Raw genomic sequence first — 18,722 nt, forward strand, 5'->3', positions numbered from 1 at the left:
CGAAATTACACCACTCGGTGTCATTTCTTTACATTCCTGTTAAAAATTTACAGTGAACACGGCATTCGTTCTAAAGATTTACAGTGAAAGCACAGGGACTACAGAATGCCAGTGGCTACAGTTAGCTGTGCTTTTGTTTTTTTTGCAATTTTCTCTAGCACGGAGTGTGAAAAATAGATCAGATGGTGCATTTTGTGCTAAAATAGAACTCAAAATCACAGATTGGCATTTCACGTAATTTGCATAAATTTGGCGGAAGTTCACATATGTGCACGAAAGCCAATTACACAAATTTCACACACTCCCAGGTAAAAAGGAGAACCAAATGTATTGCTATTCTATATTTTAATTCCAATGCTCAGCCATGGATCAGAAGGACCCCTTCAAGATCATGCTCTGATTGACATTATTTCATATTTACTTTACTCGCATATTAGGATCACATCATCTTTTGAGTAAATGATCTCCAAGCAAGCACAAGCAATGTAAACTATTCTGAAAATAGTAAAAGGTTTCACCTCTCGCCTAGCTTCTCTATTGGAAATGCTAAATTTGTCTAAATGTTCAAGTAAAATCTCACCAAAACCGATATCTAGTGAGTTGGCTCATCCTCTCAGGTCTGGACGTAGGTACTTTGCCTTTCATACATGGATCCTTCAAAATACACCTTCTAACCTTTCAGGTCAAGGAATTGTGGAATAAGATCAATGTACACAGATCCTTTTTTCAAGAGTTTACACCAGTGGTTTATTTAATCTGAAATCACTTGACAAACGTGTTCTTTTTCAGTAGATTCCAGACTTTATGTTGATGTATCATTGCCAGACTGAGCTAATCAGCCTTGCTCACGGTCCCTGCACTGCCTAGGTATCCCTTGATTAAAAAAGCTCTATTCAGTGCATGCCCCTAATGAAACTCGGGTATTACAATCACATGACTTCAAAACTTCCAGCTTTACATTTGCTCCCTGAGATAAAGGGTCTTTTTTTAGTCTGTGGGTATTCATCATCATCTGTTCAATGGTAAGGGCCCACAATATCTTGCAGACTATTTTTCACACTACACAGAAAATACACTCCTGCCCGTCAGTGTAGCCAACAAAATATTGGACTTTACCTGCAGGTGGCTGACGTTTCTCAATTCTTCCAAGTTTCAGGAACTGAGAAATTGAAGATGTTAGCAGAATAAGCACACTTTTACAGCTCCTGCTCTATCTTTAAGTTACCTCTGCATTTAGTTCACAAGAGACACGTGATACGTGTTACACGTACAAGTCTCAGTTACATAACTACCGAGAGATTTCGTAAAGCACAAGTTACTACTTGTGTAACGATATATCTGTAAGAGACATTAGTTAGTCATCGATTCCTTACCGTAGAATATCCCCAGGCATCAGACTGGATCGGGAAATTTTTGCTAGCAGTACACCTGCACGTCAGTAGGTGGTGTCATGCGGCTCCGCGTCCGTCGCTGGCATCGTAAGCGCCAAGATGAAGTCACGGGGACTACTTAGGCACCACCCATGCGCGCCGACGTCAGTTCTGTACATGACTTTCCGCGCCAGGAACGCAGAGCCATGCAAGAAACTGACCACTGGTGCCATGCAACTAGGGCCCTGAAAGGGGGATGACCTTAACCCTAGAATCAGTCTGCAGAACGGGGAGGATGGGTGGGGTGGTAAGGAATCTATCACTAAATAATGTCTCTTACAGATACATCGTTACACAAGTAGTAACTTGTGCATCTGAAAGAGACACGTTAGTGATAGATTCCTTACCTTAGAATAGATACCCCAGCAATACCAACCCCGGTGGAGGGTCTGCGAACAAGATCACACCAGAAAGTCACGGAGGACAGAACGGCCAGAGAAGCCGTCTCTCCAGACTTGACTGTCAAGGCAGTAATGCTTGGTAAACGTGTGCAACGAGGCCCACGTAGCTGCCTGACAAATGTCCTGCAAGGGAACGCCACGTCCCAAGGCAGTAGTGGCTGCAGTTGCCCTGGTCGAATGGGCACGTAGCCCCACAGGAGGCTCCTTCTTAGGCAAGGAGTAACATGCCTTGATGCACAGAACGACCCACCGTGAGATGGTCCGTTTGTGCACAGCCCGATCTTTTTGGGCGCCCACGTAGCCAACAAAGAGCTGGTCATCCACCCAGAACTGCTGTTTACGCTTCAGATAAAACGCGAGCACGCGTTTTGGGTCCAGACGGTGGAGCCTCTCCTCCTCCCTTGAAGGAGGCGGAAAGAAGGTGGGCAAAGTGATGGTCTGCCCGATGTGGAAGGGCGTGACAATCGTTGGCAAAAAAGAAGGACGGGTCCGTAAAACCACCTTGTCCGGATGAACAGAAAGGAAAGGAGGTTTAGAAGAAAGAGCCTGAAGCTCACTCACTCTTTTGGCAGAGGTGATAGCTACCAGGAAAGCCGTCTTAAGAGTTAGAAGACGCAAAGGACAGGTATAAAGGGGCTCGAAGGGAGCGCACATTAGATATGTCAAAACAAGGTTTAAGTGCCACTGAGGCATTATGAACGGCACCGGAGGAAACGTGTGCGTAATGCCTTTTAGGAAACGGTTAACAACCGGGGACTTAAAAATAGAAGGCTGATCTGGAAGCTGTAAAAAGGCAGAGATGGCCGAAAGATAACCTTGGACAGTACCCAGAGCAAAGCCCTGCTGGGCCAAGGAAAGAAGGAACAGAAGGACTTCGGAAAGAGGGGCAGAAAGGGGATCCACAGTCTTAGCTGTGCACCATACCACAAACTTGTTCCATCTGCAGGCGTATACCGTCTTAGTGGAGGGACGCCTGGCTGCCAGAATCACAGACTTCGGGAGGAAGATCAAAAGCGGTCAACTGCCGCCGCTCAATCTCCATGCATGGAGGTGGAGGCTGGACAGGTTTGGGTGGAGGACCGTCCCCTGCTGCTGCGACAGAAGATCCTCCCGAAGAGGCAGTCCGATCGGGGGGGATCGATCGCCATGCCGAGTAGCTCGGGATACCAGTATCTTCATGCCCAATCCGGAGCCACAAGGATGACTTGGGCCCGGTCACAGCGAATCTTCTTCAGCACTCTGGGCAAAAGTGGTATAGGTGGAAAGGCGTACAACAGACCGCAAATCCACTTGCGATGAAAAGCATCGCCGAGCGCCGCCTTGGAAATTCCAACGCGCAGGACTGATGACATTGCGCATTCTCTTCGGTGACAAATAGATCTAACCAAGGCTATCCCCACTGCAGAAAGAGACCTTGCGCCACGTCAGAGTGCAGACACCATTGGTGATCCATCAAGCACCGGCGGCTGAATTCGTCCGCCCTGGTGTTCAGAGAACCTGCCAGGTGTTGAACCAAGGTAATGCCTTGACGTTCCAGCCATGTCCAGAGGCGCAGAGCCTCCTGACATAGGGTCCAGGATCCCACCCCGCCCTGTTTGTTGCAATACCACATGGCGGTGGTGTTGTCCGTGAACACCTGCACCACACTTCGGACAGAGGGAAGGAATGCTTTCAGTGCAAGCTGGATCGCACGAAGCTCCAAAAGGTTGATATGGAGCCAGGACTCCGCCAGAGACCAGAGTCGTCTGATCTCTGCCTCTCCCAAATGGCCTCCCCATCCCAGGAGGGATGCATCCGTCACCACTGTGTGCTCCGGTTGGGGAAGGGATCTGCCACTGACCCAATCGCGATTCGTGATCCACCACTGCAATGGTCGTGCAGTGCCCTCCGAGATCTGGACATGATCGGACAGGTTGCCCTGATGCTGCGCCCACTGGAACTTCAGGTCCCACTGCAGAGCCCACTGCAGAGCCCACATATGCTATCTGGCATGTTGCACTAGCAGGATGCAGGAGGTCATCAGGCCCAGGTGCCGGAGGGTCATCCTGACTGAAACCCGGGATAGAGGCTGAAAGATCGGAATCATAGCCTGAATATCCCAGATTCGCTGCTCGGGAGGATAAACCCGAAATAGCGTCGAATCCAGAACCGCTCCGATGAAGGAGAGCTTCTGAGAGGGACTCAGGTGTGACTTCGGCACGTTGATGGAGAACCTCAGCAAATGTAGGAGGTCGGCCGTAGTCTGAAGGTGGGCGACGACTGTCAACAACCAGTCGTCGAGGTAGGGGAAGATTGACATCCCTGACCTGCGCAGGTGAGCTGCGACCACCGCCATCACTTTCGTTAACACCCGAGGGGCGCTGGTAAGGCCGAAGGGGAGCACGGCAAACTGAAAATGCTCCGGGCCTACCGTGAACTGCAGGTAACGCCGGTGGGCCGGCAGTACGGGGGTGTGAAAATATGCGTCCTGCAACTCCAACGCTACCATCCTGTCGCCAGGGTCGAGGGCAGCCAAGAACTGAGCCAGAGTCAACATCTTGAACTTGTCCTTCCAGAGGAAGCGATTAACGTTCCTAAGGTCCAAGATGGGGCGCAGGCCCCCTTTGTCCTTCTTGGGGACCAGAAAGTAGTGGGAATAACAACCACGTCCTACTTCTGGCCCAGGAAAGCGCTTGATGGCCCCCTTGAAGAGGGCCGTAACTTCCTGCTGAAGAAGCAGCAGCAAGTGATCCTCCGACATGCGGTGGCACCGAGGTGGCATGTCGGAAGGGGAGGACTGAAATGGAAGAGCATAACCCCCGCGGATGATCTGCAACACCCACTTGTCCAATGTGATATCGTGCCAGTGGTGGAGGTGGTGGTGGATACTGCCACCCACCGGCGTGGGGTGCTCCACAAAGCTCAGATTAGGAAGGTTTAGAGGTAGAAGCGGCAGAGGTGGACTGCCCCCAAGCTGATTCCCAGAGCCGCCCCTGCGGAAGCCGCGTCCGCGCGGAGGCTGGTTCTGCACAGGCTTGTTGAAGGAACATGTCTGGGTGCGCCTGCCTTGGCCACAAAAGGAACGAAACCCAGGAGTGGCTGGGCTCTTACTGGAAAGACCCAAGAACTTGGCCATGGCCCGCGAGTTCTTATCGCCAAACAGGCGAGTGCCATCAAAGGGCATGTCCATGAGCGAGCACTGGACGTCAGGCGAGCACCCAGTGGATTGCAACCAGGCGTGGCGACGCAACGCCACAGTCGGAGAAATCGCCCTGCCCAACGAGTCAGCGGTCTCCAAACCACACCGAATGGCGAACTTAGCCGCATCCTTACCCTCAGGAACTGCCTGGGAAAGCACAGCAGGGACCTCCTCAGGACAACCGTGTGGGAATAGCGGCCCAACAAGCAGGCGGTGTTCACCGACCACAGCCCCAAGCTGGCCGACGAGAACAACCGCTTACCAAACTGCTCCAGCTTCTTAGAGTACTTATCCGGTGGAGCTGTGGGAAAGGCACTCTGTGACATTGAGGCCTGGATGACCAGACTCAGGCGTGGGATGAGTGGTCCGAAACGCAGGGTCACCAGGCACTGGGCGGTGACGCCTGGCGACATTCTTATCCACAGGGGGCCATGTGGCCGGCCGCGACCTAGTGCCCAACAGGACGTCCGTGAGGACGTCGTTGAAGGGAAGCAGTGGCTCCGACGAAGTCGACGCCGTCTGAAGCACCTCAGTTAGGAGGTTGGTTTTGAGGGCCACCGTGGGAAGATCAAGTTTGAGGATCTCAGCAGCCCGACGGAGCACCATCGTGTAGTGTAGTAAGGACTCCCTTAATACGTACATACATTGTTAAGTTAGCATAACCACGTTAGATGTTAGAAAGCCATCTTGCTGCTTTTGCACACGACACTGCGTCTACATGTTATTGTTTAAACAAACTGCTGACTCACGCTTTGCCTCACACGAAAGCAATCTGTTGTTACCATCCCGGGCTCTGCGCAGCGACCTTGGTCTGTACATGGTGTAACAAACAGTCTGGGTTGTTAGACAATGCATGTTTTCCACTCTAGGTTGATCGACCCACTATTTAGCCATAACACACAGGCAGCTGCGAATACCTGAAAGTTGGTGCTTTTAATATTGCAGACATCATGTTTAGTATTCAGACCGAAGACGAGCCTTCCTGCGAGAAGACTCCTGATGCTCCTGTGATGTGATTTCACTAAGCTGATCTTTGAGGTATGGGGTCCCCCATTCAAGCCTAAGAGACCTTTTATTAGCATAATAATAATATTAGCTTCTTAGTAAAGGGAAGGTGGTAGTATCCACTGTCATTTATAACATGATCACTCCTTTTATATTCTATGGTATTGTAACGATGCTGATGGTTTTGATTATAATCATTTGTCTGCTTGTATTAGCCAAAGTACTGCATCTTAGGACACGTGGTCTATAAAAATAAACTCTTTATTTTCACCGTGTCTCCGTTGATTCTTGTTGTGGACTGATGTGAGAATAATATACGAACAGGTATTTCCGATTCCCACCATTCCTGAGAGTACACTGAGTAGCTTGTTCTGGGTTGTCTTTTCATTGGGATCGCCGAGCCAAATCTCGGATAACGAATGGGACACTTATGCTAGCCGGATACTGGGTTCTGGGTTCTGAGGTGTGTTTCTGGTACACCACAATTCACTGAGGTCCTGGGGTTCTACGCATAGTTCTGTGTATAAGCAGAATCCCTGCAACATGGCGCACCTAACGTTTGGTCTATGAGTTGAAACGCCTTAGTAGTGCTTATATTAGTCCACAACACCCTCATTCTTGTTTCCGGATAACAAGTCTGACGGATTTAAACCTACCTATTTCTGTTGATATAGGTTTCTTCAAGCTTGATCATTAAAAAGGTTATTGAACCCTTGTGCTACTGTTTACTTCGAGTGTAGCTTGTCCTTATGGCGGTAGAAATAGCGGCGCATAGCCGTGCAGCTCTGAAACGTCATTTGACGCAGTATGGGGTGCCGGACACTGGTATGAACGTCATCTTTGTGGTAGGAGCCGATGCGGCTCATCCCTTTGAGTTGTTCTACTCTTGGGTGACGCTTCCGGCAGTGAGTGAGGACGATAACTCCTTTCATTCTTACACTGCCACTGCCGTACCAGCGAACTATACACCGTATAGGACACAGGAAATACCAATATCTGCTTGGCAGCATCTTATTTGGTTTAATGGCGCCCTTCCCCATGCGGTTATACCACCGAGAATGGGCCCCCTATCAATTGCAGGGGCCACTTGGCCGGTACTAGCCGGATTTACGCCTCATCCCCGTTACCTCACGGTGACGGTGGCTGAATTGCATGTACTACACACTGCCCTTATTGCAGTATATAGGGCTTTAGTGCAGTACGTGTCACGCAATGTGCAGGCGGGGGCACCTGCTGTTGCGGGACAGCCTACTGACCACCACGCGGTGGTCATTAGTCCTGTTATGGTTAATTCTGTTATGGGCAAGCGCCCCCAAACTAGGGATGATTTCCCTTTTTGGCTTGCTGAAAAGTTTGACCAGATAGAAGCGGTATACCCGAATACATCTCCTGTGGAGAAACACAGGATCCTTACCATTAGTTTGCCTAAAGACTTGGTCCCCGACATTGATGATTGTGTAAACTGGGGCAAGGTCTTTGCAGCGACGTAATCGCAGTGCTTTGGCACTCCGTCTATGTCGGTACTGCCCTCCGTTATTAAGCGTGTTCAAGATAATCACGGTGCGGAGTCTGCGATAGAATTAGGAATGCGACTCCTCGGACAGTTTGACCTGGTGGCTACCATGATAATGTGTAACCTTAAGGGTGATGCTATGCAGTTCCAAGTTCGTAATGAACTGAAGAAAGTTGCTGATGAGGATAAGCCGCGGGAGTTTGCGAAAATAATCTCGTCAGCGTACAGAGATTTGGGTCGTAGCTCTTTAGGAGTTAGACCTGTGATCAAATCTCCCGAAATTAAGCAGCAGGGTAAGGCGGAAGCCTCTGGTAAGGAGGACCGTCCAAACTTTCCGAAACAGAATTGGCGGTCAAAACAACAGGGAAAGCAGCAGCAGAAGCAGGGCTCTCGGCCTGCCTCTCCCGTTCAGTCAGGTAGTGAACGCACTTATGATCTGCGTGATCGTGCTACTATTAAGTCTCCTGATAGATTTCAGGTTTCTGAACAACGTTCTCCTCGTTCTTCACAGGAAACATCTGCTTCACAGTCCGGTGGCGGAGGCGGTAGCAAAGGTCGGGGTGCTCCACAAACACGTGACCAGCCCCGACAGACTGAGGGTAAAGGCAAGCAGGACGAATTTGCACGACAAAGACCCCCGTTTCAGAAGAAGAAAGTGGCTGCTCTGACGGCAAGGTATGCCTCAGATAGTGCGGACACAGCTTCGGAACCGGACATGGGCGCTGACGCTACTGGACAGCGCAGCGGAAATTACCATAGTCCGTCAAGCTCTGCGTCCATTTCTGGCGGCGACAGCAACTGATATTTTGGTTACTGTTGAAACAGCTGACACCAGAGTGGCTCCCCCTGATAGACTTTACGAAATAGTCTTACTGATTGAGGGTGACATACAACGTACAATAAATGGGATTTTTTGGGATAATCTGACTACCACCTATGATATCCTCCTAGCGGAGGCAGATTGGCCCCCAGCTTTCATTTTAGAAGCTCCTAGAGGGGAGGAGGTAATCCTCCCGTCCTTTGCGCACACAGTGCCTAAGGACCAGGCTGAAGTGTACGCTGAGGAGTGGGCGCTGGCGCTTGCGCCGGCGGTGTATCGTACTCAGGTGGGATGGGACCGGTTGTCCCCCTGCCATGAGATTCCATTGCGGTCTATGCCCCAGCCTCAACCCCAATATCCCGTGCGCCGTGAAGCTAGACCGCACGTCGCGGCAATCCTTGAACAATTGGAATATCAGGGTGTTATTGAAACTTGTGTGTCCCCTATGAATAACCCTTTATTCACTGTGACGAAGCCAGACGGGTCGTACCGTTTAGTTTTGGATTACCGGCACTTAAACTCGCATTGCCGGACCTGCGCGGTACAGAATACTCATAGCTTGGCTCTTGTCGATAGTCTCGTGCGTAAGAGATTTAAAACGACACTTGACATCTCCAATGGCTTTTTTAGCCATAACCTGTCCACACTGAGTAGCCAGTGGACGGCGTTTACTTCGGGAGGCAAACAAAAACAGTTCACAAGATTAGCCATGGGCTATAAAAACAGCCCTGGCGTCTTTTCCGCTCGCGTGGTCTCTCTCTTAGAGAGAATAGACCCCGACGCATACTCCTATGTTGACGATATCTACCTCACGGATGATGAGCTGATGCCACATCTGTCTCGAGTCGACAATATTAGTCAGTTTTGCGGACTATGGCTACAAATTTAATTTTGCGAAATCTCACATCGCGGAATATACAGTGTTGTTTTTGGGCTACGAGCTCAACAATGAGGGTAAGGGATTGGCTCCTCACTTTCTGGAGAAGTGCGCGTGCTTGCGTGCTCCTACAACACTGAAAAAATTACAATCTCTGCTGGGCTTTCTGAATTTCGGACGTACGTATATTCCTGATTATGCCCAGCGTATCAAGCCGCTTTACGCCTTGGTACAACCTTCTTTTTCGAAGTCTAGCTGGCAGCTAGAACATTCTGCTATTCTACAGTCTTTACAGGCTGATCTTCTTGCTTCACAATACTTATTGACACGTGATAACCGCACTAACCTGGTAATAAGAATAGTACCGGGCGCGGTGGGTTTCACGTATTTGACGTTCAATGAGGGCGATACAGTCCCCATTGCGTATAAATCACACTTGTACACCTCTGCTGAATTATGTTTTTCCACTGTCGAGAAAGTTCTGACGGCAGTACAGATGGCGATCCTTAAAGAACGCGCACTGTCGCATGGAAAACAGATACTGGTTGTAACCCCATATCCTGCCCTGGAGGCAGTGACTAAAGCAAGTGTACCAAATTCTAAAGCTTTGCATCCACGGTGGATACAATGGGCAACAACTCTGACATCACCAGATGTCACTTATATCTTTGACGCCTCTTTACAGACTCAGGAGTACTTGCAGTATGAATTCGTTCATCCGGCTCCTCTGTCTTTGCGCCCGCTCGAAGAATACCATTGTGTCATATACACTGACGGCTCGGCGCAGCCGGCGATTGGATCAAAGCATGCCTATTCTGCGGCTTGCGCAATTGTCGTGGGTACATTCGTAAATGGTGAATTCCAATCTGATGCAGTGCATACGCAGTCATTGGGTGATTGTACCGCGCAATTGGCGGAGCTCCGGGCTCTGGTGCTTGCACTGGAGTTTGCTGATCCCCGAGTTACTACTCTTATAGTAAGTGACTCCTTTTATTGTGTCCAGTCCTACAATGACAACTTACACTTCTGGTCTCAGAACGATTATCGAGATACCAAAGGTAGCACAATTAAGCATAAACTGCTTTGGGTTCGAGTGGCAGACTTTAAAGAACGTCTCCCTCTCGTGAATGTTATTCACACTCTTGGTCATCAACGACTTGGTGTCCATGCTGTCGGTAACAGCTTGGCTGACGAGGCAGCAAAAACCGCAGTGGCTACATACTTAGTGGCAGCAGTTACAAGATCCAAAAGTAAGATTGATGATGACATCTTGGCAGCTATTGCTGCTACAGAGAAGGGAAGTGATTACCCGAAGGGTTTTCCTTCTCGTTATTTTTATCACTTAAGTCCTGATAACGTCCCGTTAGTGAGGATTAACGACGTTGGTGACAGAATTATTCCCAACGCGGACTGCAGACCAGCTCGGATACTAGCAGCGCACGAGGGGTTGGCGTCAGCCCACGCCGGCGTGTCCGCTACTATATCTCTGTTACAACAACGTTACTGGTGGTTTGGTTTATATAAACAAGCGCGCGCTTATGTTCTTGATTGTGACATTTGCCAACAGATTAAACCTTCCACTGTTGCGCGCCCACCACAAACACAGTTGTACATATGTAATAAACCATTTGGTTGTGTTTATCTAGATCACTGCGGTCCTTTTTCCTCTGATACTGCGTACAAGTATATCTTGGTTGCAGTGGATTCGTGCACACGTTTTCTCTGGGTATGGCCACAAAGGAGTGCTGACTCGCGGACTGTCATCAGGGATTTGCGTGTCTTTGTGGGAACTTTTGCGTGTGGTACCTTCCATTCTGATCAGGGCCCTGCGTTCGCCTCTAAGGCTTACAAGGAGGCTATGAGAAATTTGGGGTCCAAGTCAAATTTTCGTCCCCCTACCGACCTGAGGGTAATAGTGTGGTGGAGCGAATGAACCGTGACTTAAAGCAATCTTTGACAGCACGTGTTTTAGGCACAGGCCGGAACTGGCTAGCCCATTTGTATAACGTCCAACGTGCACTTAATCTCCCTAGAAGGTCTCTGGGTGGGCGGACCCCGTACTGATGCTCTTCGGAATCAGAATGTTTGTCCCAGACCTTGATGGTCTAGACATGGCGGCGTCGACCGCACCCTTTGACGTAGATGATCACTGTGCTGTTTTGCAGACCCTACAGGAAGCCAGAGACACTCTTTCGAAGGAACACTTGCCCTCCACGTCTGAAGCTGAGGTTCAGATTCCGGTAGTCGGCTGGCTACCCCGAGTTGGAGACCTGGTCCGTGAGAAGGTGGAGAACAAGAAGGAGTTCGGCCCCTCTTATCGTGCACCAGTTCCAGTGCTTGGAGTGCAGGGTACAAGAACAGTCATTTTACCTCCACTTCCTGGTCGCAAAGAAAACAGGTACATCTCTATTGACAATGTCAAACTTCAGCGAGTGGCCGATACTTCTTAGTCTAACTCCAGCAGTTTCCTGCCAGACAATGCAAAGAAATTCAGTGTTGGTTCCTGCTTCTACCACCTTGTCTGATGTTGCCATCGAGATGCAGTCAGTTACTGACCCCTTGTTAATACCGCTGGCTGGTGGTCTGCCCGAAGAGACTGAGTATGCTTATCCTACGAATGGTCACTCGCCTGCTTTACAATCTACGGCGGTTGACCAGTCACGTTTCTCCTTTGACACTAACTCATTGCCTCATACTTCCCCTTCGAACATTGCTATTTTTGCTAGCTGGTTCAAAAGACATTTTTTGATTCCCCCGTGGACATATATCTGGCTGATGCTTATAAGTATTTTTTTGTTCATGTCCATTGGATTTGTAATAGTATTTTTCCGTCTGGTGAATGGACACTATCTTAAAGAAAGATCTACAATTAGACTTATCAATGGAACTTTGGCCCCCCACATCATGCGAAGGGACCAGACTTTTGTGAATATTACTGCCTGGCCCGTTTTGGATGGAATTGCGTGGGATGCTGTTAAATTCCAAATTCATGGTCCTACGGAGGTCATCAATGTACCTAATGTATTTCGTGTTTCTATGGGTGATGTGGTTAAGCAGAACATTCGTTCTGATGATTGGGATGTTCATGCCATTGAAGCACTGTTTTCTGATTTGAAATATTATGCCGCTTTTGATGCAGAAGATTTATATGAGAATGCGGCTAACTATGCTGAACAGTATTGTTTTCAGCATTATGGCAATCACTTCCTGCATAAAGCAAACACTTTTCGTAATTTTGTAAATTTTACACAATGGGAACACTGTCCCACCCCCTCTTTCGGCAGTTCGCCTACATTAGTTGATAAGTATACTTATTTTACTGATTTCAGTGTTTCCGACCCGGCATCCTTTTATTTTAAAGTTATGCCTGAGTCTTCCTCAAAGGTTAGACTGATACACACCAAATTACTTTATTCTAATTCCTTTATGGATGAGTTGTCAATCAAAGGTTACGATTTGTGGAAGGCTACTATTGATCTTAAATCGGTTTGGGGTTCCAAACCGTGGCAGGTTCAGGGAACTGAGGCTTTACATCGTGCCTGTCTTGTACCAAATCATATGTTGTTTTTAAATTCAACCATCTTCCAGACCACCTGTTTCGGATTGGCCACTTCTAAAAAACTAAATTCCCCTTCTGTTCCAGATCTGGGCGCTTACCCAAATTGGGATAACCACACAGATCTGTCCCTTCCTGCTTTGCAGTCATTGGTTTTTAATACATCTTTCAATATTTCGAAATTTAGTAGTGAGGGATGGTTAATTTGGCAAAGCAGTTCCGATACCTGTCAACGTCGTTTTCTAGGTCTGAAACCGGGGTATACGCAGCATCGCGTAGACCCTCGGTTTGAGTCATCTCATACAGTAACTACCTACTCTGTAGGGAAATTATGTCAGTCCTGGCTGCGACATTCCACCTTGGCATCTGTCAAAGTTCATTTATCAAGATTACATGACAAAATAGATTTGAATGATTTTGTTAAAGGTCCTGTGGGTGGCAGATCCAAAAGGTGGGCGTATGCTATTTACAACGAAGTATGGAAATTGTCGCAAATTGAGGCGGCTTCCAGATTGAGGGCTATTGATCAAGCGAATATGGACAAGGTATTAGCCGTCATAGATAACAGCATTAAAACTCTTTCTTCCAGAATTTATACATTAGATAATATTGTTTCTTCAATTGTTGATATTGTACATGATGATATGTCTGTATTGTACCATGGTCAAAACCAGTTGCGTTCTGTTATGCAGTTTGCATGGACTTTACAAACGTTAAAGGCAGGAAAGGTCCCCTGGGACTATCTGAATACGACATCATTATTCCTTCCCTTTAACCTTACTGTAAAGCAGCAGTTCATGTCCATGAAAGATGCTACATATTCATTGTTACACATTGAAAAGTTGGAGCCGTTACCTTTCTCTGTGGCGGAATTGAATTCTGCCGTGTGGTTAGTACATGGGTTGATCACGCTCCCTTTCGCGCTTTTTAAGTTTACGTCATGCATGAAACACTATGCCCTGGGTAGATATGAACAGTTGGGTACCGCGTTCCTGCATGAGGTTTGGTCTCTCCCTTTTACATATAGATGTACAAGAGACGGTACAGAGGTTTACCTAAAGGGTGAGGAGTGTACCTCGACACCTGATCATTCTGTAGTGTGTAGGCACATTCAGTTACACGGTGCATGCAATGTACATGCCCCGAATCTGGCCTGCGTCCTCAAAGGTATTCCAGTGCCAGTGATTACACCATCTTTCACGCTGCTTGCAAACGGTAGTTATTTGATTTTGAATAATGAAGCTTGCTGCGGGATGTTAGTGGGAATCCCATATATTGTAACTGTATCGCAGAGAGTAGTCTGCTGCAATAATGTCCTATTTCCACCCCCGCATGGGCGGCTGGATGTTTCCATCTGGCCTTCGATTCCGACCTTGAAAGCAGAGTTCAACAAGATGAGCAGAATAAGAGCTCTATTGTCCCAAAAGGAGGTGCCATTGACTTCCTCCCGAGAAACATTTGTCCTTCACGTGGCAAACACGCGCACTGAGGTACAGGCACTTTTGAATACTGACCTCCCCCTGCATTTTGGAGCTTTGATCCAAACAATTTTCAATGCCTCGTCCACAACCGGCCTGGCTCATTTTTTTAAACTTGTAGGCTCAGGCCTCGTGACCTCCTTCCAAACTATTTTTGGTGTGATTCCGGCATTTTTTCATTCTATTTTCTCGAGCGTCTTTTGCGGTGTTCCGCTGATTCTGGCGCTGGTGGCAGGTGTGCTACTTTTACTTTTCATACTACGGAATGGCTGCACTTTCTGTGCCTCACGACAACCTGCCCCATCTGCATCTTCTTCGTGACAGGATGCTTGAATATTATGGTGTCCTGCCATTGGCGACTTTGAGCCTGGCATATGGATTATCCTTCCGGTATTCCTACTTCACCTGCGTGCAACCTGTCTTTCACTGCCTAGATTGTCCCTTTGAATGGCCTCTGGATTTGTGCTTATCCAACACGGTGTCTCCGGACCCGGATTATGATCGACTGATGAGGCCCTTAGTGTCTCACGAGTTCGCCTGTTCTGGTGTTCGGATTATGGCCTGTGGTGCGGCGCATGGAATCCTGGGTAATTGGGACATCGCAAGGGCGGCATATGACTTCTTGGATACGAGTTATTTGGAAGTACACGCTGGTTGCCCTCTGATGGTGCTAGAGGCTCCGCTGATTGAAGAACATGTATGTTCCTTTTCTTTGATTAACTGGATGGCTGAAAGCTTTAGTGGCCGTGCCAACGATTTTCTGCTGGAAGCTGTTGCTACGTATGCTGCATACACGTTCATGGATTGAGTGAACTGTCATCCACTATCTTTTTTCTACCATGTCTTGAACATTACCTGTGACTTTGGATTGCTGGCTAAAACAGCATTTTTCATTTTTTTTTCTTTTCCCGTTCTCCTTTTTTTTTTTTGACTTTCGAACTTTCTCTAAAACGAAATTTGATTTCAACTTGCATACGCATTGTTGTGCTCTGTCGAATTTGAACTCTGCGTTCTCTCATTTCTTCCCTACTGGTTAGTGCTTCGATCAAGGGGGCATGTAGTAAGGACTCCCTTAATACGTACATACATTGTTAAGTTAGCATACCCACGTTAGATGTTAGAAAGCCATCTTGCTGCTTTTGCACACGACACTGCGTCTACATGTTATTGTTTAAACAAACTGCTGACTCGCGCTTTGCCTCACACGAAAGCAATCTGTTGTTACCATCCCGGGCTCTGCGCAGCGACCTTGGTCTGTACATGGTGTAACAAACAGTCTGGGTTGTTAGACAATGCATGTTTTCCACTCTAGGTTGATCGACCCACTATTTAGCCATAACACACAGGCAGCTGCGAATACCTGAAAGTTGGTGCTTTTAATATTGCAGACATCATGTTTAGTATTCAGACCGAAGACGAGCCTTCCTGCAAGAAGACTCCTGATGCTCCTGTGATGTGATTTCACTAAGCTGATCTTTGAGGTATGGGGTCCCCCATTCAAGCCTAAGAGACCTTTTATTAGCATAATAATAATATTAGCTTCTTAGTAAAGGGAAGGTGGTAGTATCCACTGTAATTTATAACATGATCACTCCTTTTATATTCTATGGTATTGTAACGATGCTGATGGTTTTGATTATAATCATTTGTCTGCTTGTATTAGCCAAAGTACTGCATCTTAGGACACGTGGTCTATAAAAATAAACTCTTTATTTTCACCGTGTCTCCGTTGATTCTTGTTGTGGACTGATGTGAGAATAATATACGAACAGGTATTTCCGATTCCCACCATTCCTGAGAGTACACCGAGTAGCTTGTTCTGGGTTGTCTTTTCATTGGGATCGCCGAGCCAAATCTTGGATAACGAATGGGACACTTATGCTAGCCGGATACTGGGTTCTGAGGTGAGTTTCTGGTACACCACAATTCACTGAGGTCCTGGGGTTCTACGCATAGTTCTGTGTATAAGCAGAATCCCTGCAACAGTAGGAAGCACCCTCCTCCACTGTGGGTGGCAAACCCCGGATCAGAAGAGACAGAGGTCGCCAGCATCCTCCAGATCGTCCACCCAGTCCTGCTCGGAGTCACATTGACGGGAAAGAGGGTCCTCGGACCCCTCCTAGTCATCCTCCACCTTCTTTGCATGAGGAACCGGTCGCGGCGGCAGAGCCGAAGAAGGGACATACGGCGTCGGAAACGGTGCCATTCGGCGCCGGCTGGGGCCGGGCCAGCGCAGTCTCCCAATGCGGATCCCAGGTAGGAACAAAATAGTCCTGGAACCGGGGCAAGGAAGGAACAAGCGGCACCCACTGTGGTGCTGGAGGCCTCAGTGCTGGACCTCGTGGCGCCGGGGCCGGAGCCAACGGCGTAGGATCCTGTGGCGCCAAAGCTGGATCCGCCGGCGCCGCCGACAGGATCTGGACACGGGACCACGGGGCCCGAAGGCGCGCCGGCGGGAGCCAGAGGCCTAAAAAGGCGGTCCATGGTGGCAAGAAACTTTTGTACCTGTTTGGGAGTCGCCGACGGACCCGGGTAAGGCGGTTAGGCCGCAGGACTCCCAGGCTGGCGCAGGGGCAGAACCCCTGTCCCCCTCGTCCGCATCCGAGGACCGACAGGGGGACGTCGGAGAGCGAACACGCTTCTTCGACTTCTTTTTATGTCGTCGCTTACCAGAATCCAAGGGCGAACACTTGGAGCCCGAGGAGCAACGACTGGGCCCCGCGAGCGGTCCCTGGACCTTGAGCGGCGTTGGGACGAGTGCCGGACCTCCAGCAGCTTCCGGCGCCGCTCCCACAAGGCCTTCGGGGCCATGGCTCGACAGTCCCTGCAGGACCGAGAGTCATGTTCTGTCTCCAGGCAGTAGAGGTAAACATCATGGGAGTCCGCCACTGACATGTTGCGACGGCAGGCCCCACAAGACTTAAAGCCAGGCATCCCTACGTGCACCAGGAGAAAAAAGGGGAGACAAAAAGTCTCAAAAGAGTAGTCAAAAAGTGACTAAGGTACATGCTCTATCCGGATGTGCGTCAGCGCTTGGGTGGCATCTAAGTAGTCTCTGTGACGTCATCTCGGCGCTTACGACGCCAGCGACTGACGCAGAGCCGCATGATGCCACCTACTGATGCGCAGGGGTACTGCTAGCAAAACTTTCCGGATCCAGTCTGACACCTGGGGATATTCAAAGGTAAGGAATCCATCAATAACGGGTCTCTTTCAGATCTACAGATTAAAATAACTGCATAATATCTTTTGCACATACACAAACACACTTACCTGAATTGCGACTCCAAAATCATTTCCATCTTCAATTTTGGGGATCAGATGTTGGATCCAGGTGATGACCTAAGGCAGAGTACATTTTTAATTACTGACCCAGGTTTTAAAGCACTGTCAGCCAGGTAGTTCTTGACAAAGCGTGCACAGTAGTAGGATGGGTGGCATAAGTTGTGGAGGTTCACTGAGTCCCAGGGCAACAGCCTTGCACAGCTCTAAAACATCACAATGCCAGGGTTATACGACATAGATGACACTGTGGGTGAGGATGGTGACACAGTAAGAGTTCTAAAGCACTGACAGGGCAGAGCCAGAAAGAACTTACACTATGCAACATTAACGATACAACATTGATGGCACTGTGGGTGCGCTCCTAAGCACTGACAAGGCAGAGCCAGAAACAATGTACACTGATGGACACCTTAAGCACCCATAAGACATTGATTTGAGTCACATGGCACTTATGGGGCACATCTGTATGAAGTTCAAAGTTTTGCAGGCATACATCACGGACGCAAACTATGGGAAGACGATCACACAGCACAGGTAGTTTTTTTTTTTTTTAGTATTCACTGGGCACTAGACTTCAATAGAACTGACAGCACTATTAGAATTGGAACTAGTCGCATCTTTTGAATCTTTTAGTTTTGACTGAGACTTCTAGATGAAGCACATACGGCCAGAGTGATAAAGACCTGACAACACACTGCTGGAAGAGACTGACACTGCTGGTGACGTACAGCACTCCCAGATCTCAGCTGGAGCCATGAGGCACTCCCTAAGGACATGAAGTACTTGGGTAAAATTAGGGAGAGTGGCTGGTCACAATGCTGCAGTCATCTAGACCCGACAGGACACTGGTGGAGGAAGCTCTTACAGATTTTCTGGGCACTGGCCGAGTCTCATAGCACTGACGCTAATACTGGAAGGTGAGCTACTGCTGGTGTCCCGTACAGGCACCGCTGAGTAAGAACTCGGACTACAATAGTTATACAGCACTCACAGGCAATACTGGGGAAAACATTCTAGTGCTAAACATGCTTTGAAGTAATTGTGAGAGAAATCTTTCTTCAGCCCTATACATTCAGATCAGATGTGTACATGCGCAACTTTCATTCAAGGTCAACAATGGCCCTTCCATAGGTACTGGCTCACCTTACCTACATAAAATAGGATTGCAAAGGCAAAACA

At 48.5% G+C, this 18,722-nt stretch overlaps 1 protein-coding gene across 2 annotated transcripts in view; it reads right to left on the reverse strand.

Moving 5' to 3' along the window:
• LOC146869227 (proteasome activator complex subunit 2-like) overlaps window positions 1–18,722 on the reverse strand; it is a 192,108-nt gene that overhangs the window by 65,950 nt on the left and 107,436 nt on the right. For both annotated transcript variants that reach the window (XM_085644641.1, XM_085644721.1), the window contains one exon: window positions 17,532–17,600. In XM_085644641.1, coding sequence (XP_085500767.1) covers window positions 17,532–17,600 — 69 coding nt within the window. The remainder of the gene's footprint in view (window positions 1–17,531; window positions 17,601–18,722) is intronic.

This window comes from Triturus cristatus, chromosome 1_1 (assembly GCF_964204655.1).
Source record: "Triturus cristatus chromosome 1_1, aTriCri1.1, whole genome shotgun sequence".
NCBI lineage: Eukaryota > Metazoa > Chordata > Amphibia > Caudata > Salamandridae > Triturus > Triturus cristatus.